The sequence below is a fragment of the Eleutherodactylus coqui genome, chromosome 6 (genome assembly GCF_035609145.1).
Source record: "Eleutherodactylus coqui strain aEleCoq1 chromosome 6, aEleCoq1.hap1, whole genome shotgun sequence".
Classification (NCBI taxonomy): domain Eukaryota; kingdom Metazoa; phylum Chordata; class Amphibia; order Anura; family Eleutherodactylidae; genus Eleutherodactylus; species Eleutherodactylus coqui.
Window position 1 is genome coordinate 30910558 of NC_089842.1, and position 14029 is coordinate 30924586.

Sequence of the window (14029 nt, forward strand, 5' to 3'; positions counted from 1 at the left end):
AAGCTATGCTGCGCCGGGGACGAGGAGCGAGCGACAGCCTGCCGGAGCGAGCGACAGCCTGCCGGAGCGAGCGACAGCCTGCCGGAGCGAGCGACATCCTGCCGGAGCGCGACAGAACGCCGTGGGAGGTGAGTAATGAATTTATTTTTTTTTCTCCACTGTATACCGGCGTATAAGGTGACAGTTAGGGGGTCGTCTTATACGCCCCGTCGCCTTATACGCCGGTATATACGGTAGGTATTTACTCATTTACTCATTCTGTTCTGGTATTGATTTAATTGCAAATTGCAAACTGAATGCATGCATTGGAATCCAAAGCTTCTGATGGTCGCACTTTTTTAACGCAGCAAAATTAGCCAGGTAAAAACGTCTGTATGATAGATGCCTAAGCCCGAGGAATAACCCTAAGACGTTTGAAAGCTCTCGATAACATCATGTCTTTTTGTTAGCCATTAAAAGGTATCATATCTACAAGATTACTTTGTTTCTCTTACTGAGAATTCACATAAACATTGCAACTCTCATGTTGACCACAAGATGTCAGCAGAACAGTTTATACTTTGAAGAAGAATATTGCATTACAGCCTACAGTAAAACTGAGCTTTATTACCTCATTATCACTAGTAAAACAATTAGTACTATTCCTACTGTTCTTGTTACCTGCGCCTGTTAGTCCAGGTCTACGTGAAAACTTTACTTTGTGCAAAAGTTGTGATAAAATTACCGCAATGTGATTTCAATGCATCTCTATAGAAAAAAAATCTTGCCTATAATTAATGCAACGGAGGACAATGTGCGGCTACAAACGGACCTGGACAAGCTGGGGGCTTGGGCAGAAAAATGGCAAATGAAGTTCAATGTTGAAAAATGTAAGACTATGCACATGGGCAGGAGAAACGGATGTCACCAATATACACTAAATGGGGTACCACTAGGGAAAAGTGATTTGGAAAAGGATCTGGGGGTATTAGTGGATAATAGACTAAACTGGAGTAACCAATGCCAGTCAGCTGCTGCAAAGGCAAATAAAGTCTGGGGGTGCATTAAAAGAGGTATAGGGGCGAAGGATGAGAACATTATCCTCCCACTATATAAGGCACTTGTCAGGCCTCACATGGAATACTGCGTACAGTTCTGGTCACCGGTGCTCAGGAAACATGTTGCAGTACTGGAGGGGGTTCAAAGAAGGGCAACTAAACTAATACATGGAATGACGGGACTGGAATACTCAGAGAGGCTATCCAAATTGGGACTATTTACTCTAGAAAAAAGATGGCTAAGGGGCGACCAAATAACCATGTATAAGTACATGAGGGGACAACACATGGATCTATCCCGCGATCTGTTTACACCCAGGACCACAACGGTAACAAGAGGACATCCGCTACGATTAGAGGAAAGTAGGTTTCATCACCAACATAGAAGGGGTTCTTTACTGTAAGAGCAGTTAGACTGTGGAACTCTCTACCGGAGGAAGTGGTGATGGCAAAATCCATAGAGGAGTTTAAAAGGGGACTTGATGTCTTTCTGGAGAAGAAGGACATTATAGGATATAAATATTAGGTTCAGTGTCAATCCGGGTTTACAGGCAGGTAGGAACTATTCGGGGTTGATCCAGGGAACAGTCTGATTGCCATTAGGGAGTCGGGAAGGAATTTTTTCCCCAAAAGGGCTAATTGGCTTCTGGCCCTGGGGTTTTTTGCCTTCCTCTGGATCAACACAGGAGGATAGACAGGCTGGACTAGATGGACATTGTCTTCATTCAGCCTTACATACTATGTTACTATGTTCCCCTATGTGTGAATATTAAGATCCAATGTCCACGAGCAAATTTGATTTGCAGAATCCATGCGGGTAACCCCCAAGGGAGATTCGTAATTCAAGCCACCCGTAGAGATTCATGGGCGTCCGCATATGGATTAAAACATGCAGATTTGTTTTCCTGACCTTTTGGTCTGGAAACAAATCGCAGCATGCTCCATTTTAGTGCAGTTCCCACATGGACGGCTAAATAGGGTGGGGGTGATACAGGAGATTCAAGGGAGGGGGGAGATGAGGTATGGGGGAACAGGCAGTACGGGAATTACATGTGGATATCAGTTATTAGAAGGCAAAGAGAGTGCAGAGGTATCTAAGAAACAGCTAGACAGAAAAATAAGTGTAGCTGCCGCATTTAGTATGGGTTGGAGAGGGGAGAGTCTAGTGCGGGGAAGGCCAATGAATAGCGAGTTGCAGTAGTCAAGTGGGGCCTTAGTGGGGATATGAAGTGTGAGATAGGTGGTCTGTTCACAAATCATTCCTTGTTGTCACGGGGAAAAGGGGTGATTGATCAGAGGGGCAAAAAAGGAATGATTATTGACTTTCAGACTGAGGGCTGTGGTGTTTCTCAAACAGCGCAGTTTGTGAACCGTTCACATGCTGCAGTGGTGAAAGTATATCGCTAGCGGACAAATGGAACCAATGGTAAAAACCTACAAAGAAACTGCGGAGCACCATGTGACATTGATGTGGCAGGTGACGTCGGCAGGAAGGTGCACAAGGGCTGACCGATAGGCTACAATGGAGCAGCTCACCATGAAAATGGATCAGGTGGCTACCAGATGTGTGTCTAAAACAACTGTTTAGTGAACCCTACTGTGTACGGGCCTCCGAAGCAGATGGATGGTCACTGCAGCTATGCTAACAAAGGTGCATCAGAAGAAAAGGTTTCAATCTGCACAGCAGTATTAGAAATGGGACACATTTTATCAATGTCATAAAGTTTGCAAATAACAAATTCTACCAAGTGAACAGAACAGCCGAACACGGACCTTCTCTAGGGAACAGCTGTTTATTGTGCTTTAGAAAAATTTTGTCTTGGAAGAAGGAGGGCAGAATGTGCTCCTCGTGGAAACTTAAGAGCTGTAGCTCTACATTTCCATATTGACATATTTTTTCACTTGGGGGGGGAAGTAGGAGGAGGAAACATGGTGGAAGCAGAAGAAAAAGAGCAGCAGTACCACTAACAGGACCTTGAAGGTACAGTATGGTCTTTGTTCTAAATCTATGTCCAGTCACGTGTAAGTAAAAACTGTCACTGTCTTGATTGCCCCAACCAATCACTGTGCAGCTTTAATTTCTCTTAGTGCTTTTGCAGAATGAAAGCATCACTGTGATTGGTTCTTTGGGAAGACATTTTTTCTTTTAGACAGTGTCATAAATATGCTCCAATGTATGGGGTGAACAGAACAGCCGAACACGGACCTTCTCTAGGGAACAGCTGTTTATTGTGCTTTAGAAAAATTTTGTCTTGGAAGAAGGAGGGCAGAATGTGCTCCTCGTGGAAACTTAAGAGCTGTAGCTCTACATTTCCATATTGACATATTTTTTCACTTGGGGGGGGAAGTAGGAGGAGGAAACATGGTGGAAGCAGAAGAAAAAGAGCAGCAGTACCACTAACAGGACCTTGAAGGTACAGTATGGTCTTTGTTCTAAATCTATGTCCAGTCACGTGTAAGTAAAAACTGTCACTGTCTTGATTGCCCCAACCAATCACTGTGCAGCTTTAATTTCTCTTAGTGCTTTTGCAGAATGAAAGCATCACTGTGATTGGTTCTTTGGGAAGACATTTTTTCTTTTAGACAGTGTCATAAATATGCTCCAATGTATGGGGTTATTGAAAAGTATGGGCCCGTATTAAAGCTGATTTCTTCATACATGAAGTGACCTACAACAGCCGGAATGACCTGAAAAGACAGAAGAACTCTTCCACATTTTACTGGCACCTTATAGATGGTTGTTGCGGTCGGTGTTGGGGGTGCAACAGATGTCAAGTTGGTAGTCCAGATGCATTCCAACATATCTTCTGTTATCGATTCCACTGTAGCAGATATGTTATCTAAGGTCACCAATGGCGCCCACATTGAGCATCTGGAAGGTGCAATAAAATCTTGAAGTTATTTTATCTTTTCAGGTCATTCTGGCTCTTGGATGTCACTTCATGTATGAAGAAATCAGTTTTGCTCCTGCACCGTTCTTTTTGAATCACCTTGTAATTCAAGAAAATATGTAAATTGCAAATTAAAAATTAGATTTTGTATGGCGTGTGCGAGGAAATATCACTTTAAATAAAATGTTTAAATTGTAGTTTTTAAACTGAACTTTATATTGAGGGAAAAACATTGAAAATACAGATTTTGGGCTACTCTGCCTATAAATATCTTAATTACTTGGGAAATACCAAATATATTTTGATGAAATAAAGCCTAGAATGTGACTTCATTATTTAGCTACATGACAAAGAAAGCTGGATGGAAGTCAGACCTGCAGGTCTTGAGTTACAGGTGAACAGACAGAAGTTTTATAATAGGCAGAGATACATTCTGTATATGGCACTGGTATTAATTCCTATACCACTTACTGATGGGCTCGGGGGGAGTACATTTGTCAGTGTTGCAGCAGGTTGCATTGGTCTTCAGGATACCTTTGTCAAACCTCACAGATCCCCGCTTTTGCTGCGAGCAGTTACCGCAGAATCTCATGAAGACACGAATATCGGTTGCTTCTGTGAAAACATCAAAGTAATCAGTGATGCCATCAGTGATATCTATCTACAGTTGTAATGATTATTTTTCAGTTCCCATTTCAAATCAGGTTTATTTGCCAGATTTACTAACTTTCAGCTGTTTGCATAAAAATAAACAAGAACAATATAAAAAGCTCAGACACAACTAATATAACAAGCAGTTTCTCCAAATTCACCACAAAGTGCCACTTTTAATGATTACTGCAGTCTCAGAATTAGTCACTCCCTTCATGACAAGTGTCTTCAGTGCTTAGCAGAGCATCTTTTAGGCCATCTGCACACGGGCGATCTGGATTCCGCATGCAGGAGCCTGCGCAGAATCCGTGTCTGGCCGCGGCCGGTGACCCCGTGTACCTTCGCTTTCTGTATTGCATACTAGCGTACCTGTCGCGCGTTGCTGCGAAGACAGACAGACATTTGTTTTTATATATATAGATAACAACCAATCACAGTGTAGCTTTCATGTTACCTCAGCAGTATAACAAATAGCAACCAATCACAGCGCAGCTTTCATGTGACCTGAGCAGTATAACAAATAGCAACCAATCACAGCATAGCTTTCATGTAACTGAATGACTGCCGTGACGGAGAGAAGAGTCAGACGTCTCTTCTAGTTAAGTATAATTTTTTTTTTTTACTTTTTTTTTACAGCTGGGGTGGATTTTCAGTTAAGGGCTTATATTTGAAGCCCTTCCTCGAAAATCATCGCTGCGGGGGTTGCCTACAACCCCACTACTTTCAATGGAGCAGCAGTGCCGACCCCATTGAAAGCAATGGTATAGCATCATGGACGTCTGCCACAGCTGTCACAGCTATGACAGAGGACTCCTTCATCCCTGTGGTCCCCGCGGGGATAAAGGGATTCTCTTCCATAGCTGTCACAGATGTCACAGCTGTGGCAGATTTCCGTGATGTACTCCCTATGAGCGATATTGCAGTGTTTTCTCTGCGCTGCGAGGCACTTGATCTTGCATCGCTAGAAGGCATATCGCTAGTGGTAAGGCACCCTAACTCAAAGAGTTATGACCACCTGCCTCCTCAGGAATCTGGTGGTGACCAGTAATAGCTCCTCTTTTTGTCACATCCAGGTAATATAGCCAACAATTCTTTATCTTTGGACTTGCACAGTGCTTCCAACTGTACCTCTAGGAACATTCAGTGCCTTTACTACCTGTTTGTATCCTTTTACTTGTTTGTACAAAACAATGATCTCTTAACTTTTTGGATCCCTCTCCTGCCATATTCTCAACAAGCAATCAAATGTCCCAGTAAACAAAGCCCTAACCACTCCAGGTATTTGATGTCTTTAAGGCCCGGCTTCACATGAGCATAATGTGCTGCATGCCGCCCACATGAGACATATGTGTGGTGTGCAGCAAATATGCAATGACACTGTACTGGCTGCGTTCTGTGATTGCCATGCGCTATCTGGGTGTATATGCATGGGTAATACGCATCAAGATAGAACACGCTGTGATCTTTATTGTGCACATATTTCGCACAATATGTGTGAGTGGAAACATGGGAGCCTATGGCAGATTAATACAGTGTATTGCCCAGTGTAATACACTGTAACCACATGTTCATGAGAAGGAGCCATTATCTGAAGCCACCTGATATAACTAATGAAACCCTTGAAGAGTAGAATTGGGTGTGCTTGAGACAGTACCTAATTTACAATTGGGCACTCTTAGGGTTCTTTCCCACGACCGTGAAAACGGCGGGCCGATATACGCTGCAATCTGATGCATTGGATTCTAATGCACCAGATCACATGGCCGTATTCCTGAGACATAGAAGCGCCCAGCTGACCAATATAGTTATCTTTTGGGCCAGAATATGTCGGCCACTGCATGGGCTCCTATGGGAGCCAATGACAGCGGCTGGAGAAGGGAGGTGGAAAGGAGTTTAGCAGCGTGACTGCTAAACTCCATCCCTCTTTTCTCCTCCCCTCTGGCTGATTGCAATGGGAGGGGGCAGGGCAAGGGCGGAGCTAAACTTACGCCCCCTCCCCGCAGCCAGCAATAGGAGGAGGTGGGACGCACTGGCGCTTAGCTCTGCTCCCACCCCCTCCCATTGCAATCAGACAGAGGGGAGAGAGGAGGTGAGCCGGTGAGGGAAGGGGCAACAGCATGGCGGCCTCGACGTATATGCATCGAGGCCCATGCCGTCTGAACGGATTCACAAACGTTAAATTTGTGTGTCTGTTCACGAGTTTTTACACCTCACATCGTAGCGTTTATCGGCCGGACATGAAAATGGCAGCTGATACATGCTTCTGGGAATAAAGCCTTAGGGCTTAAACACATGAACGTGTTTTTCTCCCCCCCCCCCCACTGTCAGCGTAAAGATCGTTCTCCTCTGCCACAGCTGTAACAGCTGTGGCAGAGAAGAACGATGTTAGCCCATTGCATTCAATGGAGCCGGCAATACAGCCGGCTCTATTGAAAGCAATGGGTTGCCGGCGTACGCGGGATGAATTGTCGGGAAGGGCTTAAATATATAAGCCCTTCCCTACAATTCATCCAGAAATGTGTAAAAATAAAAAATATATATATACTTACCTGGTCCCGGCAGAACGATGTTAGCCCATTGAATTCAATGGAGCCGGCAATACAGCCGACTCCATTGAAAGCAATGGGCTGCCGGCGATCGCGGGATGAATTGTCGGGAAGGGGTTAAATATATAAGCCCTTCCCTGCAATTCATCCAGAAATGTGTAAAAATAAAAAATATATATATACTTACCTGGTCCTGGCAGACGGAGTTCAGCGCGGCAGGCTGCAGTTCTCCTGAACTGCTCTGAACAGCTGTGAGTAGTATTCAGCAGCCGGGGATTTAAAATCCCCGCCTGCTGAATGAGATGCCTCTGATTGGTCACAGCCTGACCAATCAGAGGCATCCCTCACTCACACCCATTCATGAATTCATGAATGGGTGAGTGAGGGCTGCCTCTGATTGGCTCAGTGCAGGGACAGCTGAGAGCTTGTGAACTTGAAGCCAGGTGAAGCGGTGAACTTGAAGCCAGGTCTATTCTAGTGACCACCTTATACTCTGCTTCACCCACACCCTGTTAAATCTTAATCATCGCTTCAGCTAGAGAAACTAGTTGGGAGTTGTCTAAAGTCAGCTTCTGTGCAGCTTCAGTGAAGGATAAAGGAAAGGAGAGAGCTAGAGATGAGCGAGTGCCTGTCATTCATTCGGCAACAGCTGCCTGTGATTGGCGGAGCACCTCAGCCAATCACAATTTAAATCCCCGCCTGCTGATAGATCAGCACTACAGAGCCGGGGACAGCGCAGAAAAGACGCGGCTGAGCCCCGGCAGCTGAAGAGAGGTGAGTATGTATTTTTTTTGTTTGTTTTTTATACTATGTTTACTGGTTTTTCAGGGAAGGGCTTATATTTAAAGCCCTTCCCTGAAATCCAATGACAGGGAGCTGGCAGCAGAATCCTCTACCGCAGCTGTCATATATGATAGCTGCAGTAGGGAACTGAAGAATTCCTCTGCTGCATCTGTCACAGATGTGGCAGGTGCAGCAGCAGGGAGTTCTTTTTACTAGCGGGGATGAAGAAAACATCTGCCGGCAGTGGCAGAGAGGTATGTTTTTTTATTTATATTTTACACTAAAATTATTGTACTCATTTTACACTGTTCATTAAATGCTAAAGTGTATGCCAAATACTATTTGGCATACACTTTAACAAAAAATAAACATGTGGAGAGGAGAGTGTGAAATTTTCTCGAGCACCGCGTGGTGCTCGATCGAGTAACGAGTACTTTCGAGTATGCTAAGAGAGCATTGAAGTCAGTTTCTATTCAAATCAATATTGCTGTAATCTTCATCATGTTCAATTCACTGCTTATTGCTATATCTACCTGTACTATCAAGTGCTGCATTTGGAAGTTTTGTAAATCCAACTGTTACAAATATCAGCTTAGTAAATCTGCGTACTCCCAGATTACTACCACAAGCTACCTGACTCGTCTCAGTTATACAATCGGCATTCCATCCCAAGAGTCCAGGTTGGAGTGTTGGCATCACCCGTGACAAAACAGGCCTTTCTGTTAAGCGTACCATGGTACATTCTTTGGGTCACTGTACAACCCCCGAGCAGAGCACCTTGATTGCCACTATTGGGAGGCATCGCAGAGCCACCCGTGACAACCTGTCCACAAACCCTGTGGTTCCCCTCACTTGGTGCGCTAGGCTCGGCCGTTGCAAGATCCTAAACCTTGGCGTCCTACGAACAGGATAGTTCCTTCTGTGCAATATAGCTACAAAATTCTGCAAGTAGAAAAGTCTTTATTTTAAAATGTAAGTTGTCGGAAACAATCCTACTGGCGACCGGCCAGCCATTGAGGACCCTGCAATAGTTGCTGCCGCTGTCCCAGTTGTTGTAGCACCTGCTAATACAACCCCCATAACTACCAGCAACTCTAGTTTTGTACCGCTAACCATGCCATATTGTCTAGGAGTGCCATGGCTATCTAAGTATAGTATCGAGCACCATACCCTCAGAGAGGATAAATACCCTTAGATCCCCTTAGAGGGAAGATGGGAGCTGTGTTCCGTCTATATCCGCTGGCAACAGAACAAAAAATTGAAATCCTCATGGGTCAGTTAGAGGGTGCCACTGCCATTGAAGTCAAAACATGGTAGTGTGAGCACAGAAAGACCGTAGAGAACATTTTAGATGTGCTGCAAACTATTTTTGACATGCATACCACGTCTAAAATTTAAAAAAAAACGTTTCTTTAATAAAAGACAGAGGTTTGGGGAAACTTTAAGGTAATACACGTTGTCCCTACAGGACAACATGAAGGCTCATTAACGGAGACTCTCAAGTGCCAGCTAAAGATGTTGCCGGTGCAGCACCCCGATAGTACATTTCTCCAGTTTAAATAACTGGCAATCACTATTCTGGGTAAGGAGGCTCATACCGCTGAAGGGGAGAAGCCTATAGCGGGGATGAACCTTTTGGGTGATGAAAGTTTGTCCGTCCTCATAAGCGTGAGGTTTACAGACAGGCTGAGTAATCCAATGATGATATGTCTGCCCCGCTGCTGGAGATGCAAAAGCAAATGACCGAACTGACACGCAGTGTTGTCGAACTGTGTAAGAAGTTTTGTGAGCTTGAAAGCCCATGTCCGGTGCCTCAGCCATTATTACCCAAGTGCTGGTTACCACTGGGATTGCCTTGACCGGCTGGAGGTTGTCCACGCTCCTCACGGTTGTTTTGTGAACACTGCCGCCTATAGGGACATGAAATAAATACATGCTTCTGTTTAAACGAGCATCCCCTGGGAAGAAGGATCATACCCCACGAGGACAAACACTAGGTCCACACACACCGAAAGGGATCTCTAAGTATGTAGGCCCATGTCCGCAAGTCACACTGTATGTGGACGATATGCCCTTGCCTGCTTTAATTGATTCCGGATCACAAGTAACTACAATCCGGAGATATGACTTCAAAAAATACTGGTCCCCCGAAGTCCCCAGCTGTCCAACTAAGCAATTAATTAATGTTATGGCACGCAAATTCCTTCCCGTACCTATAGTAGGATACTGAGAGCCAACTATTAGAGCTGGGAGAACAGAGCTACTAGTATCAAGGGATACTAGTAGTGGATGTACCAGATAGGAATGCACCAATTATCACGCTGGGTATGAACATCCTCAGAAATTGTTATGCAGAAAAGGGTAGAGCCCGCGTGAAAGATATCAGACCAGTTCTAGTCCCTCTGGAATCTGAATTTGTCCTTTGGTGCCAGACACGTACAGGTCTGCATGGTCGTGCATATGAGGCTACAGTGGAGCCCATACCTATAGATGGACATCCATTTCTGATGGCTGTCCAGAGCCTGGCTACCATAAGGAGATGGGAAGGTGCTGATCTGTCTCATTAATATTGGAAATGTCCCTGTGCAATTAAGAAAATATACTGTTGTGGCACAGGTGTCCTTGCATGCTCCTGATCACATCCTAGAAAATGAGACTTACAGTGTTCTACAAGGGGCTCAGTCTGTACCGTCAGGTTCCACTAAGACTCCCTCATGGCTCCCTGACTTACATATCGGAGATTCACAGACATCCCCTGATCAGGTGCAGGGAGTAAAAGACATAGCCATGGAAAAGACAGACACTTTCAGCCAACATAGCCTTGATTCGGGCAGGGTCAAGGACCTCTGTCATTCCCACCAACGGTCATGCACCAATCAAGGAGAGGTACAGACCTATACAACCTTCCTCCTAACAACAAGTCAAAAATATGATCAAAGAAATGAGGGCTAATCACATTATCAGGGAGAGTCATAGTCCCTGGGCCGCTCTCATAGTCCTGGTGAAAAAGAACGTTGGAGGCATACGCTTCTGTGTGGATTTCAGGAAGCTCAGTAGTGTCACCCATAAAGATGCCTACCCTCTACCTCGTATTGAGGAGTCACTGAATGCCCTAGGTTCTGCCGTGTATTTCTCCACTCTGGATCTGACCAGTGGATATTGGCAGGTGCCTATGAGTGAGGCAGATCGAGAGGAAACTGCTTTCACCACACCCATAGGGTTGTTTGAATTTAATTGCATGCCCTTCAGCCTCTACAAAGTCCCAGGTACTTTCCAGCGGTTTATGGAAAGGTCTTTAGGACATAGAAATTTTTAATCAGTCCTATTGTACTTAGATGACATTATTAGATATTCAAAGAGCTACAAGGAGCATATTGAACTCCCCAGGGAAGTGTTTCAGACCCTCATTGACCATGGTCTAAAAATGAAACCATCTAAGTGTCACTTGCTGCAGACAAAAGTGCGCTATCTCAGTCACATTGTGAGTGCCGAGGGGCTGTATCCAGACCCTGATAAAGTAGATGCTGTTAAAAACTGGCCTACTCCAAAGACACTTAAAGATATACAAAGTTTCCTAGGGTTTGTGGAATATCATAGGCGCTTTATCCCCAAGTATGTGCAGATTGCAGCCCCATTGAAAGACGTTTTGCACGGGCGCCCAAAAGAGGCCTTCAAATGTCCAGTAGCCATTAATTGGGAAAAAGAGCAAGAGCGGGCCTTTCAGGTACTTAAAGAGAGGCTAACAACGATCCCCATCCTTGCTTACCCTGATGATGTGTTCGCCTTTAATCTTTATACAGAGACCAGCTTTAAAGAGAGGGTGGATGCATATGCCAGCCGCTCATTAAAAGGCGCTGCGAGAAATGACCAGAATTACAGTTTCTTCAAATTAGTACTTCTCGCATTAGTCTGGACCATCACAGAGAAGTTTGAAGACTACCGAGCTGCCGCAACCTTTATCGCTTAGATGGATAACATTCCAGTTGCCCACTTAGCCAAACTCAGCCAAACCAGGAGCGTTAGAACAGAGATGGTTTTCCCGTTTAGCTAACTTCACCTTCCAAGTCAAATACTGCACTGGAAAAAGCAACACAAACGCTGATGCTCTCTCCAGACTACCTACATCGGTAGACAATTCCCCTGAAGACGACACATGGGAGGACATTGAAATGCCAGACTTTACTTTATATCAAGCCCAACAAAATTGCCAAGCTGTTTCTTCTACTCCAAACTTTTCATCAGAAAATACGGACACTCTGAAAAAAGGGTTCTTGCTCCAACAAGATAGAATTACAGGAACATTTACTAACTGGAGACATCCCAAAAGGCATTCTACGTAAATCTATGGATCCTCAGTTGCAACGACTATGGAGACAGAGAAAAAGATTATTCCTAAAAAGAAACATCATCTACAGAAGGTCTATTGACCCCGCATCTGGAAATTGCCAACACTAAATAGTAATTCCCCGCAGAGAAAAAGGACTCTACTGCATCTCCCATCCTGAAGGAAAAAATGAAGTCGTTCACCACAATCCCCTCAAAATTTGCCTGGCAGATACTTTTGGGGGTCAAATGCTATACCTGCAGATACCTGTGGGGGGCAGATCCTATACCTGCAAATACCGGTCGGGCTCATATGCTATACCTGCAGATACTTGTATGGGTCTGATGCTATACCTTCAGGTTTTTGTCTGGGTCTAACACTATACCCGCAGATACTTGTCGAGATCAGATGCTCTACCTGCAGATAACTATCGATGTTATATGCTTTATCTGCAGATATCTGTCGGTGTTAGATGCTATACCTGACAATAGTTGTGGGGGTTAGATGTTATACCTACAGATACTTGTCGGGGTCAGATGTAAGCTGCAGGGTCACATGCAATATCTACAGATAGTTGTCGAAGTCAGACGCTTTACCTAAATATACTTGTCAAGGCAAGATTTACTGCACAGATACTTGTGCAAGTCAGATGCTACACCTCCAGATACTTGTCAGGGTCAGATGCTACACTTGCAGATACTTGTGGCAGTCTGATTCTATACAAGCAGATACTTGTCAGGGTCAGATTCTATACCTGTAGATACTTGTCAGGGTCAGACGCTATACCTGCAGATACTTGTCAGGGTCAGACGCTATACCTGCAGATACTTGTCAGGGTCAGACGCTATACCTGCAGATACTTGTCAGGGTCAGACGCTATACCTGCAGATACTTGTGGCAGTCAGATTCTATACCTGCAGATACTTGTCAGGGTCAGATGCTATACCTGCAGATACCTGTGGGGGTAAGATCTATACCTGTAGATACTTGTCAGGGTCAGACGCTATACCTGCAGATACTTGTCAGGGTCAGATTCTATACCTGCAGATACTTGTCAGGGTCAGACGCTATACCTGCAGATACTTGTCAGGGTCAGACGCTATACCTGCAGATACTTGTCAGGGTCAGACGCTATACCTGCAGATACTTGTCAGGGTCAGACGCTATACCTGCAGATACTTGTGGCAGTCAGATTCTATTCCTGCAGATACTTGTCATGGTCAGATGCTATACCTGCAGATACCTGTGGGGGTAAGATCTATACCTGCAGATACCTGTGGGGGTAAGATCTATACCTGCAGATACCTGTGGGGGTAAGATCTATACCTGCAGATACTCGTCAGGGTCAGACGCTATACCTGCAGATACTTGTCTGGGTCAGATGCTATACCTGCACATATCTGTCAGGTTCACACACTATACCTGTAGATACTTGTGGCGGTCAGACACTATGCCTGCAGATACTTGTCAGGGTCAGCTGCTATACCTGCAGATAGCTGTCGGGATCAGATGTTATACCTGCAGATACTTGTTTGAGTCAGTCGCTATACCTCCAGATACTTGTCTTTGTCAGTCGCTATACCTGCAAATACTTATTTGGGTCAGATTTAAGCAGCAGATACTTGTCGGAGTCAGTCGCTATACCCCCAGATACCTACAGTATACTGGAATTAATCATGTGGTTTTTGATATCCTTCTGTTCTTTGATAACTATGGTTTCTAATTGAATCTTGCATGTTGTTGTCGGCCTCAGATCCGCAGCCTGATGTCTTCACCTTCAGGAAATCACCGCTGGCT

At 44.7% G+C, this 14029-nt stretch overlaps 1 protein-coding gene across 2 annotated transcripts in view; it reads right to left on the bottom strand.

The window, feature by feature from the left end:
* Positions 1-14029, bottom strand: part of LOC136632002 (phospholipase A2 inhibitor and Ly6/PLAUR domain-containing protein-like) — a 69291-nt gene that overhangs the window by 6445 nt on the left and 48817 nt on the right. For both annotated transcript variants that reach the window (XM_066606534.1, XM_066606532.1), the window contains exon 3: positions 4400-4543. In XM_066606534.1, coding sequence (XP_066462631.1) covers positions 4400-4543 — 144 coding nt within the window. The remainder of the gene's footprint in view (positions 1-4399; positions 4544-14029) is intronic.